Source organism: Solea senegalensis, linkage group LG20, assembly GCF_019176455.1.
Source record: "Solea senegalensis isolate Sse05_10M linkage group LG20, IFAPA_SoseM_1, whole genome shotgun sequence".
In the NCBI taxonomy this organism is placed as follows: domain Eukaryota; kingdom Metazoa; phylum Chordata; class Actinopteri; order Pleuronectiformes; family Soleidae; genus Solea; species Solea senegalensis.
This window is the reverse complement of record NC_058039.1, coordinates 15612714-15631142: the sequence shown is the minus strand read 5'-3', so window position 1 is coordinate 15631142 and position 18429 is coordinate 15612714. Positions and strand designations below refer to the sequence as shown.

Sequence of the window (18429 nt, the reverse complement as noted above, 5' to 3'; positions counted from 1 at the left end):
GACTCACTTGCTGTGTGTTTGTGCAACTGTGTGTGTGTGTGTGTGTGTGTGTGTGTGTGTGTGTGTGTGTGTGTGTGTGTGTGTGTGTGTGTGTGTGTGTGTGTGTGTGTGTGTGTGTGTGTGTGTGTGTGTGTGTGTGTGTGTACAGGGCAGAGGAAGCAGTAGCTGCAACACTGATGCCTCACACTTAAGTCAGTCAGTCAGTATTATTAATAATAACAATAATAATACTAATAATAACATTTTTAATGGGTTACAAGACCGTTAAATCGACGTCTTGATAACCTTTTACACACCCACATAAGTTTCTGTGGTTTTTTCAGGAATGTGCATGACGTGAAGCTTGGGTGATGATGCCCTTACACTCACAACCTGACTCATGAATAATCATTCTCATATGACTTTATTATTATTATGCTTCCTCTTTACCAGTACTGACCAAACTTCCCATAGGTTTGTGTGTTAAAAGTGAGCGCTTATGTTGAGAAATTGAAGATGATGGTGATTATTCACTTAGTTTTCATCCGTTTTATTCAATCTTTTATTCTCTGCTTTATTGTTTATTGGCCTTTAAAACAGAACGTTTAAAGACCAGCGGCATAACGGACATTTCAGGGGCCAAGAAAAAAAAACAATAAACTGATCACTGTTAATTGTTCAATGCAATCTGAAAACTTTTATCAGTTTGTTCAAGGAACATTGAACTTCCGACAATTTCAATTTGTCACGTTGTTGGGAACACTCCACTGACACCGGTCACTTTATTAGGAACAGCTCATTGTTAGGACACTGTACTGGGAGACTTTTTTATGACCACTTCACTGACACTGGTCACTTTATTAGGAAGACAACACCTACACCATTTGTTTTATTAGTAAAACCCTACTGACACTGTTCACTTAAGAACACTCCACTGATTTCCACTTTTTTCAGGAACACTGCATTGCCATGAGCACTTTTAATTAAAAGTGCAAAAAAAGAATCCTACAAGTGATGACACTGGCACCAATAACAATCAAATGTGCTGCAAAAATGTTGACTCGGCCTGGTACGAGCGAGGAGAAGCACACCAAATAATTAATACATGTCTCCTGGTTGTCCCGAGGACACCAATGCAGAAGCCGTGAGCAGCCGTGAGGGTGTGACTCTGCTGGTTGAGTATCAAAGTCAGTGGGAAACGACTTAATGAAAGAGTGAATGGTTTCAATTGCTAGTTTCGGGTCGTATGTAAATATTTCTGTAAAATATTGCTCCCATTTAGACACATCATGGATGGACCTCAGTGTGATTGACACCTGGTGTCATCCAATAGGAGCCTGTTTTGCAAGCGTCACCTTTGAATACTAGAAAAAATACTTATATACTGATACTAATAAAACTCTATTATTCACAAACATCATCTTCATAAGTGACTGTATAGGTTTGTGTTAACTAAAAGAAAGTTCAAGTCATGCAGAGGATGCTGGTGTGTGTGTGTGTGTTTTGGCTGGCAGTGGACACACCCACTGTGTGTTTGTGCATCTGAGGGTGTGTGTGTGTGTGTGTATGTACAGTCTGGAGGAAGCAGAAGCTGAAACACAGCTGCCTCACATTCACTTACTCAGTCAGTCAGACAGACAGACAGAGCAGCTGTGTGTTCCCTGGCTGTTCCAGGTCTTCCCTCACTCCTCCTCCTCCTCCTCTGAGCTTCACATCAGCAGCCACAGCAGCAGCAGCAGCAGGAGAAGAAGAAGAAGAAGAAGAAGAAGAAGAAGAAGAAGAAGAAGAAAACATGGTGCTTCACCATAAAGAGTTCATCAAAGCAGGCAAGACTACTGGTCTGCAGATCTGGAGAGTGGAGAAGTTAGAGCTGGTCCCTGTGTCTGAGAGCCAACATGGGAGCTTCTACACTGGAGATGCTTATCTCATTCTCAACACTGTCAAACAGACAACATGCACTTTCTACCACCTGCACTACTGGCTGGGTAAGTGGCTCCACAACCGACACCACCTTCTTCACTCACCTCAACTTATTTTCCTCATTCATTCATAATAGAAAAGTGTCCAGAAAAATGGTTATAAAGACCGTACAAATCACAGTAATACTGAATTAGTTGCAAAAATCAGTGGGTAATAAATGGGTGGGGTCAATGGGTGGAAGTGTGTGAAAATGTCACATTTTAGATCATCTGGAAACCGATGAACTAATGTTCCTAAAATATTAACAAAGAAAATGGCTATATGTGGTACTAATAATGTAATATAATAAACAATGGTAGAAAAACACATCACATACCTGCATTTTTGGTGGACACTTAAAAGTGAAGAACAAGCATCTTAATTAAATAGGATTGGGTAAATAAATCACTTGGACTGTATATTGGTGAGTTACATGTTACTTTTGAATATAAATGATGATGAATTAAAGTTACAGTTTGTAGTATTTCTGGGGCTATATTAGCAAAAACAAATCTAATTTACTCTCTATACAAAGGACACCTGTGTTGTATAATCGCAGTATAATAATGATTGTACGAATTTCGTAGCCTTAGAAAAATCCATCTATAATATAATATAATCACGGGCCGCTACTGCAAAGTCCTCCACAGTCGCGACACGCCGTGTTTCTACAGGAGCCCGATGCGGACAAACATACGTTATGTCGCGCTAGGAAAGCCGAAGAGTAAATTATGTCCCGTGACAGAGGAGGAAGTTGTAGTGGAGATGATGGAGATGGAGAGAGTGCTTATTTTTAGCGTTTTTGAGGATGGAGGGTCATTTTTATTGTGTTACTGAAGAAAGATCACCGGCACCTGAATCTACGTCACCTTGACCTTGAGTGTTTTCAGCTGTACAGGTAATTTCACACCCTTATCGAATTGTTACTTGTAGTTTTATATCTGTAACTAGAACACAGAGCAGTGTTTGTATTTCATGGGTATAGTTGCTAACGCACATGATGTGAGTTTGAACGGAAACATCGTATACTCACTCAAATATACTACTCTGCATACTTTGTAGGTTTTTAGACCTAGTCTTGTTGTCCCGGTGGGTCTGTGTTGAGCAGACCCTCCCCCACTAACACATCAGCTGCTAAACTTTAGCAGGTAACAGGTAACATGTTAGCAAAAACATGAAACACAAGTTGTGCTCAGAGTTGTTAAATATTCCTAATTGTTTCTTACAGCTGTGAGAGAGTTCACTGTCAAAGAGACGTGTCTTTAAGTCAACACTGTCCAGCACCGGTGCTTCAAATGGGACTGACTCAGTTCACAAGGATTTATATGAAAGTTATATGTGTCACACACTATATCACACTTTGGACACAGTTTATGTTACCTTGAACAAAGTGTTTTCTTTTTCCGGTATCTTCTGGTAATCACAGTGTAATGTAATGTTATCAGTCAGTCTATAATCTCTTACAATCACAGTCATCACTGACGGAAATAATTTGCACTTCAGGTAACAGATATTGAATTAAAATGTTTGTAATGACAGTTTCATAATGCTGTAGAAGAAGTATATCGTGAAAGAAGAGAAGACATTAACCTTCATCCCTGAGCTACAAGCAAGGCCCGTGCAGAGGACTCGACACTAGAGTGAGGACACGTCAACATCACAGACTTTGACCAGGTGACCTCGGACGGCCTGGTTTAGTTCATCTGGAGTTCACCACACTTTTGTTTCATTCAACAATAAACCACTGCATCATGGTGCCTCTCAGACAGTTTTTCTTTTCTGTTACAGAATAGATATTTATGTGATAGCGATGTCTATTTTGGCGATTTGCACCATACGTAAATGAACAAGCGAATTTGGCGAATTTCGACCATTCGCCATGAATTGAATTGTAACTTCGTCGTACATCGACCGATCGCCGCGAAACCTCATATGTGACATAAGAGACTGACCCCGAACACGTCTACGGACACAAAAGACTTGTCCAACAGGAAGTCGGCCATTTTGAATTTAGCCGCCATTTGGCCACGAAACAGGAAGTGCCCTCTTACTTGGCCATACATCAAGGTGTCCAGAAATAGAACATCCAAAACAGACAATGCCCTGTAACTTTGTCATGTTCTGAGTGGGGAACACAAGGGCCCTTTCATTTCCTAGTTATTATTATTATTTGTTTAACTTTCTACGCACTCCGCTTCAGTTTCAGCACTTTTCATGTGCCAAGTAATTAGTGAAAAGAAATGATTTGTAGAAATGATTTGTAAGCTGCATCTTTCATGTGAAAACAGGCTCTGTCAAGTAACAGTATCAAACTTGAAGTGTTTATCCCTTTAAACTGCTGAATCACCAGGTAACTTAGGTAACTTGAACAACTGGAATTCTCCTCCGAAGTGTTTCTGTGGACACTTCTTTGTGTGTGTTTTTTTAAAGTCATAATTCAACCTGTTTGCAGCCGTCTGTTCTGACCTGAAGTAAATCACTTTTTGTGTGCAGTGCAGGAATGTTGCCCGGCAACATGAGATCTAAACACTGCTATCCTGAGAAACGCTGAGAGATTTGTGTGGCGCTTGTGAAGTCGTTTGACAATAGCTTGATATTTTGTTTATATTTCTACCCAGAGGTGATTTTGGGAAACTTTTAAATATAGAATTTATTAGTGTTTCGGCTACAATCGAATACTGTAGTAAACCTTTAAAAATCACGGTGGAGGTCTTTCTCTTGGTCTTTGACAGACTGGACATGAATGATCACTGTAAACAACAGTTATCGCTAGGTAAACACACGATACCGCGCGCTCTACAGAGAATATTATTATGTGCAAGTCCTGTGATCAGTCAGCGTACTTCCTTCCTGCAACACTGAAACTCTCTCCCCATTACCTCTGGGAGCAGAACGTCAATACTCTTGCCTTCACTTTAAGAACCCATCAGTGTCAATCAATACCCATCTCGCATGCAAATGGACGTCTTACACACTTCCTTCCTGTCGAACGCGGCGACCAAATGCTTTTCGCGCAGCGTGTAAATGCTGAGTCCAATCTGTTGGCCAGAGTCTGACCTGCTGTAAAATATGATGTCATTTCTTATCATGACAACTGACCACAAGTTATTAGTCCCCACCACTTCAATAATAAATGAATAAACCAGAATTACTGTAAAACAGTATTGTATTTCTATATGTATGTACTGGACAAGTAATGCTCTGAAAAAAAACAAATATTAAAATTCAAATAAATGTGACATTGTGCAAATATCTTAAAACGACCACACTGCTGTTTTAAATGTACTATATATATATTTGAGTCGTGCAGTTTACATGAGACAAAATGTTTCCAGACCATTTCATTTGTCATTTTCTAACGGCAGTTTCACACTTTCTTTTTTTTTTAAAGTAAAAAATCTGCTGATCATCGTGTGGCTTTTGATCTGCATCCTCTTCCGTATGACAGATCGCTCACATATCCAATATTTCAAAATAAAAGCCCTGAAAAAACCCGTGGAAGCTTGTGGAATGGAAATAGTCTACATTTTATATTTTGTATTGTTTGTTAAACTTTGATACCGTGCTGCTGTAACTCTTAATAACTCTTATTTTTTTTCTATGGTAATTCACACATTCACAAGTGTGAGCCAAGTGTTTTGCCCAGTGGTGTTATGTCAAATGCAGCGATAGATGGATCCAATTTAAATGTCCACAATTGATATGAAGTGAAATAAATCCTTACTAGGTCAGCCTTTTTTTTAAAAAAAACAAACAAACAAAAAGAACATGAATCCTCCCTTTAAACACCTAACATGTCACTGAATCAGAACTGGGCATGAGCAAGTCCTCAACTCCTTGTTTTCATTCTTCCCAGTCCAGACAAACACATGTGACTGTTGAGTCCACATACAGTATTTTGAATAAATTTGGTTTAAAAACTCAAACTACCCCTTTTCCAGATGTGTGTAATGGTTGGACAGAGGCTCTGTGTGTTTCCCTGTGCTCGTGCTGCAGGTGAGAACACACCAACACACCAACTCCTTGCGGTCCTCACAGTGCAAGTGAGCCAGTGTTTACACTGTGGAAAACAACACATATTTATTTCTGTTTAACTTTCCATTTTAGTCACACACACACGCTGTTCTTTTGGACACGGTGTTTATTTAATTTCATTCCGACCACATAAGTTTCCAACTCCTGTGATTCATCACGAAGCAGTTTTAGACGAAGGAATCAGAGAAGCAGCTATTTCCCCGAGTGAGGAAACTTTGCCACTTGTTTTCATAGAATCAACGATTTGAGGCAAACTGTGTTTGCGATGTTGGGCAATATAACTAAAATTGACTTTACTGACGGAGCCATACATGTATATTTAAATGCATAGACCTCTGCGCGTGTGTGTGTTTTGGTCTTCAAAGGAATGGAGTGCAGTCAGGATGAGAGCACAGCGGTAGCCATCTTCGCCGTGCAGCTGGACGACTACCTGGGCGGGAGGCCGGTCCAGTACAGAGAGCTACAGGGGGTCGAGTCAACCGCTTTCACCAGCTACTTCAAAGGAGGCATCACTTATAAAGTATGGATCGAACTCATTACTGCTGTTTCAACTCCACAACTCACATTTTGTCATAAACATAATTATTAGGGCCCGAGCATGGAAGACACGAAAGGCACACATTTGTGGGAGGAGCCTATCGTTATCCTTCAGATTATTATTATTCCGTGGCTTTGCGGTCATTTCTGACGCGGGTTAACGTGCATAAAAAGTCTTGACATTTTGCACGGAGGTCAGGTCTGGTGCAAAAATGCAATATCGGCATAGTTGCCGGACGCGTGTTTTGCTCAAGGGCTCTGTAGCGCCCCCTAAGGCGAAAACAGGGCCCAAGATTGAGTTCCACCGAATGTCCCGAAACTTGATGGGAGGATGTTAGAGCCCAAAACGAACAATAAAGTCGACAGGAAGTCGGTCATTTTGACATCCATTTTGGCACGTTTGTCGTACCGACAGAAAACATACAAATTTGTACCTGTGTCATAATCATTTAGTGTTATTGGGACACCTCTGAGTTTGATGAAATAAATGGATAAAAATGTAAGCAGGTTTATGTTCCATTATTGAAACCTTTGGCGAGCTGCTTGGAATGGGGGACTGGGAGCTACCTGTGACCCTCAGTCTAAATGAACCTGAGGAATGAAATAAAAATGACAGTGTTCTCTTCCTCTCAGACAGGAGGCGTGGCCTCAGGTTTGAACCATGTGGTCACCAATGACCTTACGGCGCAGAGGCTCCTCCACATCAAAGGCCGGCGTGTGGTCAGAGCCACACAGGTCCCTCTGAGCTGGTCCAGCTTCAACTGCGGAGACTGCTTCATTGTTGACCTTGGAGATGTAAGGACACGCTGTCAAACACTCTGTTTATTGACGAGCTGATGATTTTTGTGTGTGTGTGTGTGTGTGTGTGTGATTCTGTCTCATTTCGTGTTCTTGTACATGTTTAGAAAATCTTCCAGTGGTGTGGAGCCAAGTGTAACAAGTTTGAGCGCGTGAAGGCGGCACAGGTCGCCAGAGGAATCCGCGACAACGAGAGAAACAGCCGAGCCGAGCTGGTGGTCATCGAGGACGGAGATGAACCGGGCGCGTTGATCGATGTGAGTCGCTCTAAACGCAGACATGTCACATGATGATGATCGCACGACAACATCAAAAAAAATAATGTTTTGCACGTTTTTAGTGAACTTAAAGCCCCATTGTGTAACAATTAGTGACATCTACTGGTGAGACTGGAGGTTGCGACTACTTCTCCACTTAGCCCTTGGCCGAGTGGAAAGGGAACTTGGCTTGTAACTGGAGGGGTTACCAGTTCCCACCAGGTCAAAAGGGCTGGGGTACCCCTGACCAAGATACCCAACCAACATTGCTCCCTGGGCACTACTCAGTGTGGTTGCCCACTGCTCTTAATTCTAGGATAGTTCAAATGCAGAGAAATCATTTCCCTAAGGGGATTAATAAAGTATAAGATTTAGATTTACCCGTCCATTTTCCAAGCACATCAGGGAACTACAGTGTCCTTCACATACCAGAAAAGATGTTCATTTTTCCTCCACTCTCTCACTTTATTTGCTGTTTTTTCCTTCTTCTTCTTCTGGTTTAAGTGAGTGGACCTCTGTTTTTTTTTTGTTTGCATGGTTACCTTCCATTTCAAAACATGGCTGGTTTGTCCATTCAGGCTGCTGTAGGAATACTGTGGTGCAGGATGGTGGAGATCTGTGCTTATATCCACTATTTTTCCACATGAAAAATACTAAAGGTAGTATGTTCAATTTCTGCCAAGCACCCCTCCGGAATGTCCGCTCAATGCCGTTCTTAAACGTCTTCTGCTGTGGAGGAGCAGCATCATCAGATGTGCTCAACCAGTCATTATCCACAGATTATGTGGTAACAGAACCTGGTGGTTTGAAGGATATACAGTACACTACTGGTGCTACAGCAATTATGGTGCCATCAAATCCAATGGATTTGTGTTTACTGTGTTTACCTATGTCATATCTTATTCACACTGTTGTTTGTGGAACTTTTTTTAAAGACCCAAGTTTTGGGGTTTACGCCAAAAATGGTACAGCCAATGTAAGTTAATTTGCTCTGGCTTTAACTGTAATTTTAATCGTTTTGAGTTCAAAATTGTTAAATTTTTCAAAGTAAAAGTTTCCCAACTGACTGTTTTTTCACATTAGTCATCTGTGTAACCTTTCCCATTTCATCAGAAGACACCACAACGTTGGAGCAATTGGTCTGTCTGATATAAAAGGACATCTAACAGAAGCAGCCCTTCTGTGTCTGTAGCGACAGTGTCTGTCGGTCAGGATGGTTTGACGAGAGAAGGGTTTGGTTTTGGTTGTCATAAAGACATAATGGAGGAAGATGGGTCACCATAAAACAATTTCTCCCCAAGTTTTTATCTTCATCTTTCGACTTCAAACTTCAGGCCTCAGTCTCCTGGTCTCCATCTTCGCTTGTAATGTAGATTATAGAAATGACTGCAACGACTACAGCCTGCAAATTGTGCACCACGCACTAACCAAAAACAGGGGATGCGATGAGTGATGCGTTGGCCTTTACAAATCTGTTTTCACCGCATGTTTTCCATTTGGCATTGTGGTCCGTACAGATGGATGTTGTAATGTTTTCCTGTGTCATTGTGGCTGCAACTGCTCAGCCCGAAGGAGGAGGAGTGTTATATAGATGGATGTCTCATCGTTGGGTCATCACTCTTCATAACAGGTCCTTGGAGAAAAGCCCGAGCTGCCAGCAGGCGATGATGATGATGATGCTCAGGCCGACATGTCCAACAGGAGAATGGCTAAACTCTACATGGTACAGTGTGTACACACACACACACAAACAACAAAAAGAGAAGCTGTTTATCTTCTGTATTACCTGCCCTTTAATTACCTTAATTGGCCTGGACTTGTTAAAGTCACACATAGCAACACAGCTTTCACTTGAGTTACTCTTTTTCAAATTTAAACAAGAAAAAGTTCCTTGAATCTGAGTATTTTGAAAATACAAAAATACAGTTTAGTTTATTTTGATACATTTATTAGCATGCCTGGATGTTGTGACCCAGGATATGAGGTCCAAGATGGAGGCAGATGATCCACAGTAGTCCTTGAACAAGCTGACGTGAGTGTGTGTGTGTGTTTGTATGTCAGGTATCTGATGAAACAGGATCCATGAAAGTGACAGTTGTGAGGGAAGAAAACCCCTTCGTCCAGAGTGACCTGCTGTCAGATGAATGCTTCGTGCTCGACCACGGCAACAACAATATGATATTCGTATGGAAAGGTAATTGGGCAATCTCAGCGTCCCCTCTCACTGTTTTTTCACTGTGTGACAGTAACTGATCTTCTTCTTTTTTACTTGGATAGGGCGTAACGCCAACCCCAGTGAAAGAAAGGCGGCAATGAAAACAGCTGAGGACTTCATCAAACAGATGGGCCACCCAGCCAACACTCAGGTTCCCCCTCCCTTCTCTACTGTGTTATTCAGATCATTGTCAAAAGCAGTGTTTCATTCCTAATGTCAAATGAGTAACTATTAGTGTTGCTGCTGGTGGTCCTGCAGATCCAGGTGCTTCCAGAGGGCGGAGAGACTCCCATGTTCAAGCAGTTCTTCCAGGGCTGGAAGGACAGAGACCAGAGCGAGGGCTTTGGGAAGGTGTTTGTCACTGAGAGGATCGCCGTGATCCAGCAGGTGGAGTTTGACGCCTCTAAGCTCCATGAGTCTCAGCACATGGCAGCGCAGTACAACATGGTGGACGACGGGAGCGGAGACACGCAGGTGAGAACCGTGAACCACGAGGCTCTTTCTTTGGGGTACAAGCAGAAATAAGTGAACACATAACTATGATTGTCTCAACCTCACAGATCTGGAGGGTGGAGAGCAGTGGCAGAGTCCCGGTCGGCACAAAGAGCTACGGTCAATTCTACGGCGGGGACTGTTACATCATCCTGTACACTTACAGGAAGGGGCAGATCATCTACACCTGGTACTGACGCGGCCAGACACTTGTTTGAGTTGGTTTGCATAGACGACGGGGAGCTGTGATACGCTCTGATGCTCCACATCAGGCTTCCTGATTCATGTCAACCGTATCACTGCTTTATTTTCATACTCGTCCAGCTATAAGGGTTCCTTCTTTCACTGTGATTAGTGAACACATCTTTACAAGTCAGTGTAGTTTTACAACACTTTTTTTGCAGCCTTAAGGCAGCACTTTAAGCTGAAAAACAGCTGGGTATTTTACAAATCTAGCACACAGTGTGACATGAGCATCTATTCTAATAAATGTAAGTCCAGCTTTTGTTTTTGCTTGTTTGGTTCTCCCCTAAACTTTGAGAGACGTGCAGTAAATACACCTAGTCAGATCTGAGGACGCATTTGGGTGTGTTCATACCTGAACTCAGAGCCGAACACCTGTGATTGGCTTATTTCGGATGCACGTTGATACCTAACTCTAACTGCAGAGTACGAGATCCCCATTTAAAGCCCTGATTAAACCCTCAGTAGGTCGCCTGCCGAGTTTGAAGCCTGTCAAGCAACCAGTTGGACAGATATGCAATTAACAAACATTCAGAGATGGAATGACGTGTTTGTGAGTCAAAAAGGTACACTTGTGTGCTTTCAAATGTCAAACTTGAATGTCTCCTTGTGGCCTGTAGGCAGGGAGCCAGCTGCTCTTTGGATGAGCTGACAGCCTCAGCGTTCCTGACTGTAGAACTGGATCGTTCGCTCGGGGGGAATGCAGTTCAGGTACAAGTGAAAATTAACAGAACATGCAAATGCTGCCTGAAACTGTTGCTGGTGCTGGTGTTTTTGTTGAACAGACAGCGACCAACCACAGTGCTTAAGTTCTGATAGCTGCCTCCATGATATGTTTATTATTTTTGTCACATAGAGTTTGCCTTGTGTACTTTAGGCTCAATGCCCAAGACTATGGAACAGAATCGTCCTTATAAAAGGTTGTGATGTAACGTTTCGTTTGGTGCCACCGCCTGGTTTGGTGTTGTTGTACTGCTAGCCACTGTTAGCAGTGTATTTGTGCACTATCATTAGCTTTAAAGGAATACTTCACTGATTTGCATTTAGCTTTGTATTACTAGACTAGGGGTAGTATTTTTGAAAATAATTTCCACTGAGTTGAGAAATATCTTCATTGTTTTCTTTGTTACGTGCCCACCAGTGACACTTGGTCCTGTTAGCGTAACTGTTAGCAAGATGGCGGACACTGTTTACGTTCTCGGAATGAGGTCTCGTCCCCCTACGAGGGTGTAAAAAGTGGGGAATTAGCATTGCAATTTCAGTGTCACTGGTCTGAATATGATATAATGTCTCTTTGGCAGGTTCTAAATGTACCTTTCTTAAGAAAATAAGACTTTTTTACTTTGACTTGTTTGTTTTTGTGTGTTTGGCTTCAGGTCAGAGTGAGCCAGGGTAAAGAACCCCCCCACTTGATGAGTCTCTTTAAAGGCAAACCTCTGATTGTATATAAAAGTGGTACATCCCGCCTCGGCGGCCAGGCCCCGCCGCCTCCAACCCGACTCTTTCAAGTTCGACGGAACCTGGCCACCATCACCAGAATCGCTGAGGTGAGGTCTTCCCTGCTTCCCGTTTGTCCTGGACTGCATTCAAACCGACACGGGGCATTATTTTTAACGTCCTGTTGCATGTTTCAGGTTGATGCCAGGGCGAACAACCTGAACTCGAACGACGCCTTCCTCCTGAAAATGCCGGATGGCCGGGGCTATGTGTGGCAGGGCAAAGGAGCCAGTAAAGAGGAGATGAAAGGAGCCGAGTACATCAGCAAAGTGCTCACATGCAGCAGCAGCAGCTGCATCGCGGAAGGAAGTGAACCAGGTCAATGTCTGCACATAAGTGCTGATAACGTCAGGTTTTTATACTCGATAAGTTTTTGTCAGTGTGTGTTTTGTGTTGCAGATGAATTCTGGGCCGCATTAGGGGGGAAGACAGAGTACCAGACCTCGCAGAGACTGGAGAGGGAGACCATGGCTCAGGCTCCCCGTCTGTTCGGCTGCTCCAACAAAACTGGCAGGTTCATCGTGAGTGTGAACAATTTGACCTACTTTCCACCTTGACTCGGCTAAATGTGCATCGACGTTGTGGGCTGAAAATCACAGTCATTTGCAAACTTTTTCTATGAGCAAATGGCTGCCTATGTAGTAGTTCATCTATTTACCACAAGATGGCAGCAGCAGCATTGTGGCGCAGGAGTGCTGTTGCCTTGAATACTCACTCTAAGTACATAACATTTAAATAGAAAAATTAGAATGACTTCAGGGGCCTGAACATTATTATCACCTGATAAAATGTACCTCCATTTTTTTGTTACAACCATTTAAAGGTCCAGTCTGCAACATGTTTGTACCACTGTATAATAGCCTTGCTTTACAGAAGCTGGTATCTTGTGCTGCCACGTTTCTATGGCAGCCTGGAGAAACAAACCAGCCACACTGTGTGTGTTTTGAATCTGAAGCTTTCTTACACAAAAAAAGAAAGAAGAACACATTTAGGAAGGGTGACTCATTCAATGTCTCTAATTCTTACATATTGGACCTTTTAAGCTGTTTTTACCCTTTAACACCTAAGTCTTTTTTTTGCTTATTTTGACGATAAAAATGTTTTAACAGTTTAAAAAGAAAAAAAATAAGGTTTTTAGAATAAGTACTTTTTTGGGTGATTAATGTTGTGTTAACGTTGTGATCGTGTTGCGTGCAGATCGAGGAGGTTCCAGGAGAATTCACACAGGACGACCTGGCTGAAGACGACGTGATGCTGCTGGACGTTTGGGATCAGGTACACGTTTCGGAGGACATGATGGACTGACGTCCCTACATTGCGTGTGCAGAATGAGCAGTCTCACTAACACACAGAGTCTTCTCTTTTTGCAGGTGTTTGTCTGGATTGGAAAAGATGCCAATGAGGTGGAGAGGACGGAATCAGTCCGATCTGGTAAGATGTTTGGTGTCATAGTGTTGACACTTATGCTCTCACTGTCAACACAAGGAAAAATCTTTACAGTGGATTCACTACATATCAGTTCATTTCTACAACAGGGTTCCTTAATCCTGGTCTGGGAACCACTGAATTCCCCTCGCTCCAACACACCTGATTCAAATAAACGGGTCATTGTCAGGCTGCTGCAGTGATTGCTGATTTGAATCAGGTGTGTTGGAGCAGGTAAACAACTAGAAACTTTGAGAAACAATAGTCTACAATATCTCCACAATATGTTTCTCATATTTAATCCTGCCACAATACAAGCTTTTATGATAATTAATCAATCCCTGCACCAAAGCCCATAGAGAAAATCTGCTTTTTTTTTGTCATGGCGCACAGGAGTTGTTGATTCTTTGCTGCCTCAATTACTAAGTTCAAATGTGTTATTTTGTGACTTCAGTGTTTGAAATGATTAATTCAGATTGAACTAAGTGACACAAACTTGAATTGAGGCAGCAGTGGACCAGCAACTCCTGTGTCTCAGCGAGCTAAAAACACTCATTTTCTCTATGGAGTTTGGTGCAGGAAGGCGAGGATGGCTTTTCCCTTGTGTCTCAACTAGCAGCCATGTTATCCCTGGCTCAAACTACCGCAGTAAAATTGGACGTCCTCCCATCCAAACATGTATATAATGTATACGTGGAGAAGATGTCCCACTCTGTGGACTGACAAAAGCAGAACAAGACACACTGACAGTGAATACATGAGGACAGAACATCTCATGTGTTACATCCTCCTGCCACTGGAGGTCCCCACTAACACATGCATCTGTAATTGTGTGTCTCTCTGCAGCCAAACAATACTTAGAGACTGATCCAAGTGGACGTGACAAGCTCACTCCTGTGGTGCTGGTGAAACAGGGCCACGAGCCGCCCACCTTCACAGGCTGGTTCCTGGCCTGGGACCCGGCTCATTGGGACTCTGTCAGCAGGAGCATGAAGTCTATGGCTCTTTAATGTGCACTCTGGAAGACTGTGTCAAATATATCTTCATTTATACCATTTATACCGTCAATGTATTCAAAGAGATTAATAAAATGTATGTAAAGGAGTCAAATGAATCTCTTTTTTTATTGGAATTTGTATTAATGAATGGTGTGAGTGTGTTGTTGAAGGGAGAGTTCACGCGTTTCGAGTATTTTCTTGATTAATTGAGTCCATACAACGTCAGGAAATGTTGATCAGTGTTTCTCAAAACCTGGAAATGACGGATGTTGTAGTGTTGTAGTATTCAAGATCGGTCTTGAAGGTCTCAGTCACTTTTTGAATGTCTCAGTCTTGTCTCGGAATCGACTGCATTTTTACTCGCTCTTGTCTCGGTCTCGGGCAAAACAGACAATGGATTTTATTTCAAGACCAATCAAGACCACAACTGTGAGGATATCAATATATTGCCTGTGCATTTTTGGATTAACTTGTTAAGATCATTACTGTGATTTTGCGTAAATTGTGTTGCTTCAGGTACAACCAATAACATGACTCATTTATCATTAGAAATTCTTGTCACCGTTAACGGCTGTCACCCCTCCCGCCCCTGTTCAAACTGCTAATGCTGAAAAGACCTGGTCCTGCCAAAAAGTGACTGCACCCTATAACTCTGTATTGCAAGGATAGATATTGACCAAATTCACTGTACATGCACCTGGTTGCCTCTACTGCTAATGCTGAAAAGACAGAATGTAAGCACTAACAATCCAGAGTTATAGGGTCCAGTCACTTTTTGGCAGGTCCTGCCGAAATGTGACTGCACCCTATAACTCTTTATTGCAAGGAGTGATATTGACCAAAGTCACTGTACATGCACCTGGTTGCCTCTGCTGCTCATTCTGAACAGACAGAGGTCGTAACTCCTACCAATCCAGAGTTATAGGGTGCAGTCGCTTTTTGGCAGGTCCTGCCAAAAAGTTACTAGACCCTGTAACTCTTTATTGCAAGGATCGATATTGACCAAATTCACTGTACATGCACCTGGTTGCCTCTACTACTAATGCTGAAAAGACAGAGAATGTAAGCCCTAACAATCCAGAGTTATAGGGTCCAGTCACTTTTCGACAGGCCCTGCCAAAATGTGACTGCACCCTATAACTCTTTACTGCAAGGAGTGATATTGACCAAATTCACTGTACATGCACCTGGTTTCCTCTCCTGCTAATGCTGAAAAGATAGATAATGTTAGCCCTACCAATCTAGAGTTATAGGGTGCAGTCACTTTTTGGCAGGTTCACTGTACATGCACCTGGTTTCCTCTACTGCTCATTCTGAAAAAAAAAAGAGATCGTAACTCCTACCAATCCAGAGTTATAGGGTGCAGTCGCTTTTTGGCAGATCCTGCCGAAAAAGGACTGCATCTATAACTCTTTATTGCAAGGAGCGATATTGACCAAATTCACTGTACATGCACCTGGTTTCCTCTGCTGCTTATTCTAAAAAGACAGAGATCGTAACTCCTACCAATCCAGAGTTATAGGGTGCAGTCTATTTTTGCTAACTTATGAAGCAGTTGTTTTCAATCATGAATCATTAGAATCTATAATTAAAAAGATTAGGTCACAGAATCACAGATTCTAGACATGTTCTTGCTTAGATTAACACATGTTTTCAGGATTTTTAAGTCTTTTTTTAACTGATTTACAGTTACAGGAAGCAAGGAAGAGGAATCGACTGTCTGACCGAGCGAGGGGCCACACACCCACACGAGTAAACATGCTTTTCCCTCATTAGCTGGGTCATAACAAAGTATCTTTCCCCCACAACATAAAAGCTCATTTCCACCTTTACATACGAAAATAGATGTGTGTCTCTGTCCTGGCTTTGTGTGTGTGTGTGTAGTCTGCTGGGTGTGGCCTCCTGTTCTCGTCTCCCGCTGATTCAACACCTGGAGAACAAACACTGGGCTCGTCAGATCACTGAGCGACCTGAGAGGTCAAACATCACAACAAACTGTTCCTTTGATGGCTCGTTCCTGGTGATCATCTGCCTTTTGTTACTTTTCACTCCCTCTCTGCACCTCTGTTCCTCCGCCGCGTCCACACTAATACACTTTTTTCACAAAGGTTTTTTTTGGGGAAAAATGTGTATCACGTGACCATATATGTGGTGTAAACAGGAAGCAGAGTTGTCCACGCCGCAGTCGCTTATTGTGTGTTCATGTGCTCCCCAGAAGACCCCGTTTCCTGAGCTGTGGCTTTGTTGTTCCAACGTTAGTTGTCGTGGTCTTTAAAGTTGGAATGTAGGAAAACAGAATGTGAAATATGGCAAGAAGTTTTTTCTGTGATCATAACAGTATAAGTCAGAGAAAACATTGCTAATAACGATAAATGAGTTATTGTGTTTACAAAGCGTACAAAGTCAAATTAAAATGTATGTAAAAGTACTTTTTTGAGGAGGTAAAAACAACTCGAATTGGACTTCTTTATTTCTTAAAAGAAACTTTTTTTGGGGGGGGGATTCCCTTAGTTAACGTTATTGACAAACGTACTTGCCTTAAAAATAAAGACCTAAATATAAGAGTTGCATCATTTACAGAAGGAAAATAATAATAATATTTATAGTATCGTCAAATTTGCTGAGTAAGTGAGTGAGTTTCTCAGTGGTGGCCTGGCCTTAATAAGTGCTGTTTGAATTCTCTGAATGTAAAGGAAAGACAAAATATAAAATAATTAAATTAAAAATAAATAAATAAATAAACTACAGTATATATGACAACGACACCCCACAATTCCTTGCGGTAGAAAACATTTAAAATGACGCAACTGCCACATACAAGCAAACAAGAAGAGCGACAAAGGGAATGGTTGTGTTTTATGCGACTACTAATAATGTTACTGTTTTTGTTATTATTATTATTGTTGCCATCATTATTTATATAGAGCTTTATAAACACAAAATTGCAGTGCAAAAAGTTGTTAATCATTTGCTTTTAAAGCATATTCATGTCATAATAATATGCTTGTATATTGTGGACTTTTAGCCATACAAGCCCTGTAAACCCTATAACAATTAGAATAGGGGAAGATGAGGTGTAATCTTCTCTTCTAACAGCAGAGGGCGCCCTCGGCCCAGTGAAGATCCACTGTGGACTCTTGTTGAAAGACACTGTATTACAGATAATTTTGAGGTTTTTTTTTCTGCAGGGGTTCTGTGATGTGTTATTTTAATGAAGTTATATTAATAACATGTCATGGTTATTACCTCATATAGGCCACACTATATGATATGCTACGTGACATGGAAACACAGGCCACAGTCAATCACCCTTTATTAGTTACACCTGTTCACATCTAATCAACCAATCATGTTGCAGCAAAGTGATTAAGACAAGCTGCTGCAGTTCAAAAATGAGCATCAGAGTGGGGAAGAAATGTGGTTTAAGTTAAGTGTCTTTGAATGTGGTGTGTGTTTGTTTATGGAGTATTTCAGAATCTGGAAATGTTTTTTAGAGAAAGAGAAAGTATTCAGAAAAATGCCACATGTCAGAGGAGAACGACCAGACTGAGAAATAAAACAAATACCCAGATGATTCACTGTGCCAGTGTGGACATCCAGAAACAATTAAACATGTTTTTATTGTGTTAATAATGTGGTCAATTCAGAAGAGGGCACCACCTGGGGCTTATATGTTGTTCCCTTGAAACATATATTCAATATTCTGAATAGTCATCACCATTAAGACCTGACTTTTGTAATTTATTACATGATATTTGTCTCTTTTTACCAATTTTTGTGCACCAAAACACCAAAGCAATGTCCTGGTCTTATTCCTCTCTTAGAAGTAATAAATAGAGTAAAATAAAAATAAAAAAATCACACAAATTCATGTTCCTGTTCATGACATGGCACATGTTCAAAAGGCAACAGTTTCAAAATAAAACCCGGCTCACTTGTCGTCGGGAAGGGTGAAACTGCCCTTTATTTTGGAGGGCTTGTGTTTGAGTGACAG

The 18429-nt window shown here is 41.7% G+C and overlaps 1 protein-coding gene across 1 annotated transcript; it reads left to right on the top strand.

Moving 5' to 3' along the window:
• The first annotated feature begins 1728 nt into the window (after window positions 1–1728).
• Window positions 1729–14547, top strand: scin (scinderin). The gene is made up of 16 exons (XM_044053276.1): window positions 1729–1964; window positions 6339–6493; window positions 7144–7305; window positions 7416–7565; window positions 9196–9288; window positions 9627–9759; window positions 9843–9931; window positions 10039–10254; window positions 10341–10462; window positions 11136–11226; window positions 11892–12062; window positions 12150–12330; window positions 12412–12533; window positions 13210–13287; window positions 13383–13443; window positions 14284–14547. The coding sequence occupies exons 1-16, from the start codon at window positions 1772–1774 to the stop codon at window positions 14445–14447; spliced, it is 2181 nt and encodes a 726-aa protein (XP_043909211.1). The 5' UTR covers window positions 1729–1771; the 3' UTR covers window positions 14448–14547.
• Window positions 14548–18429: the final 3882 nt, after the last annotated feature.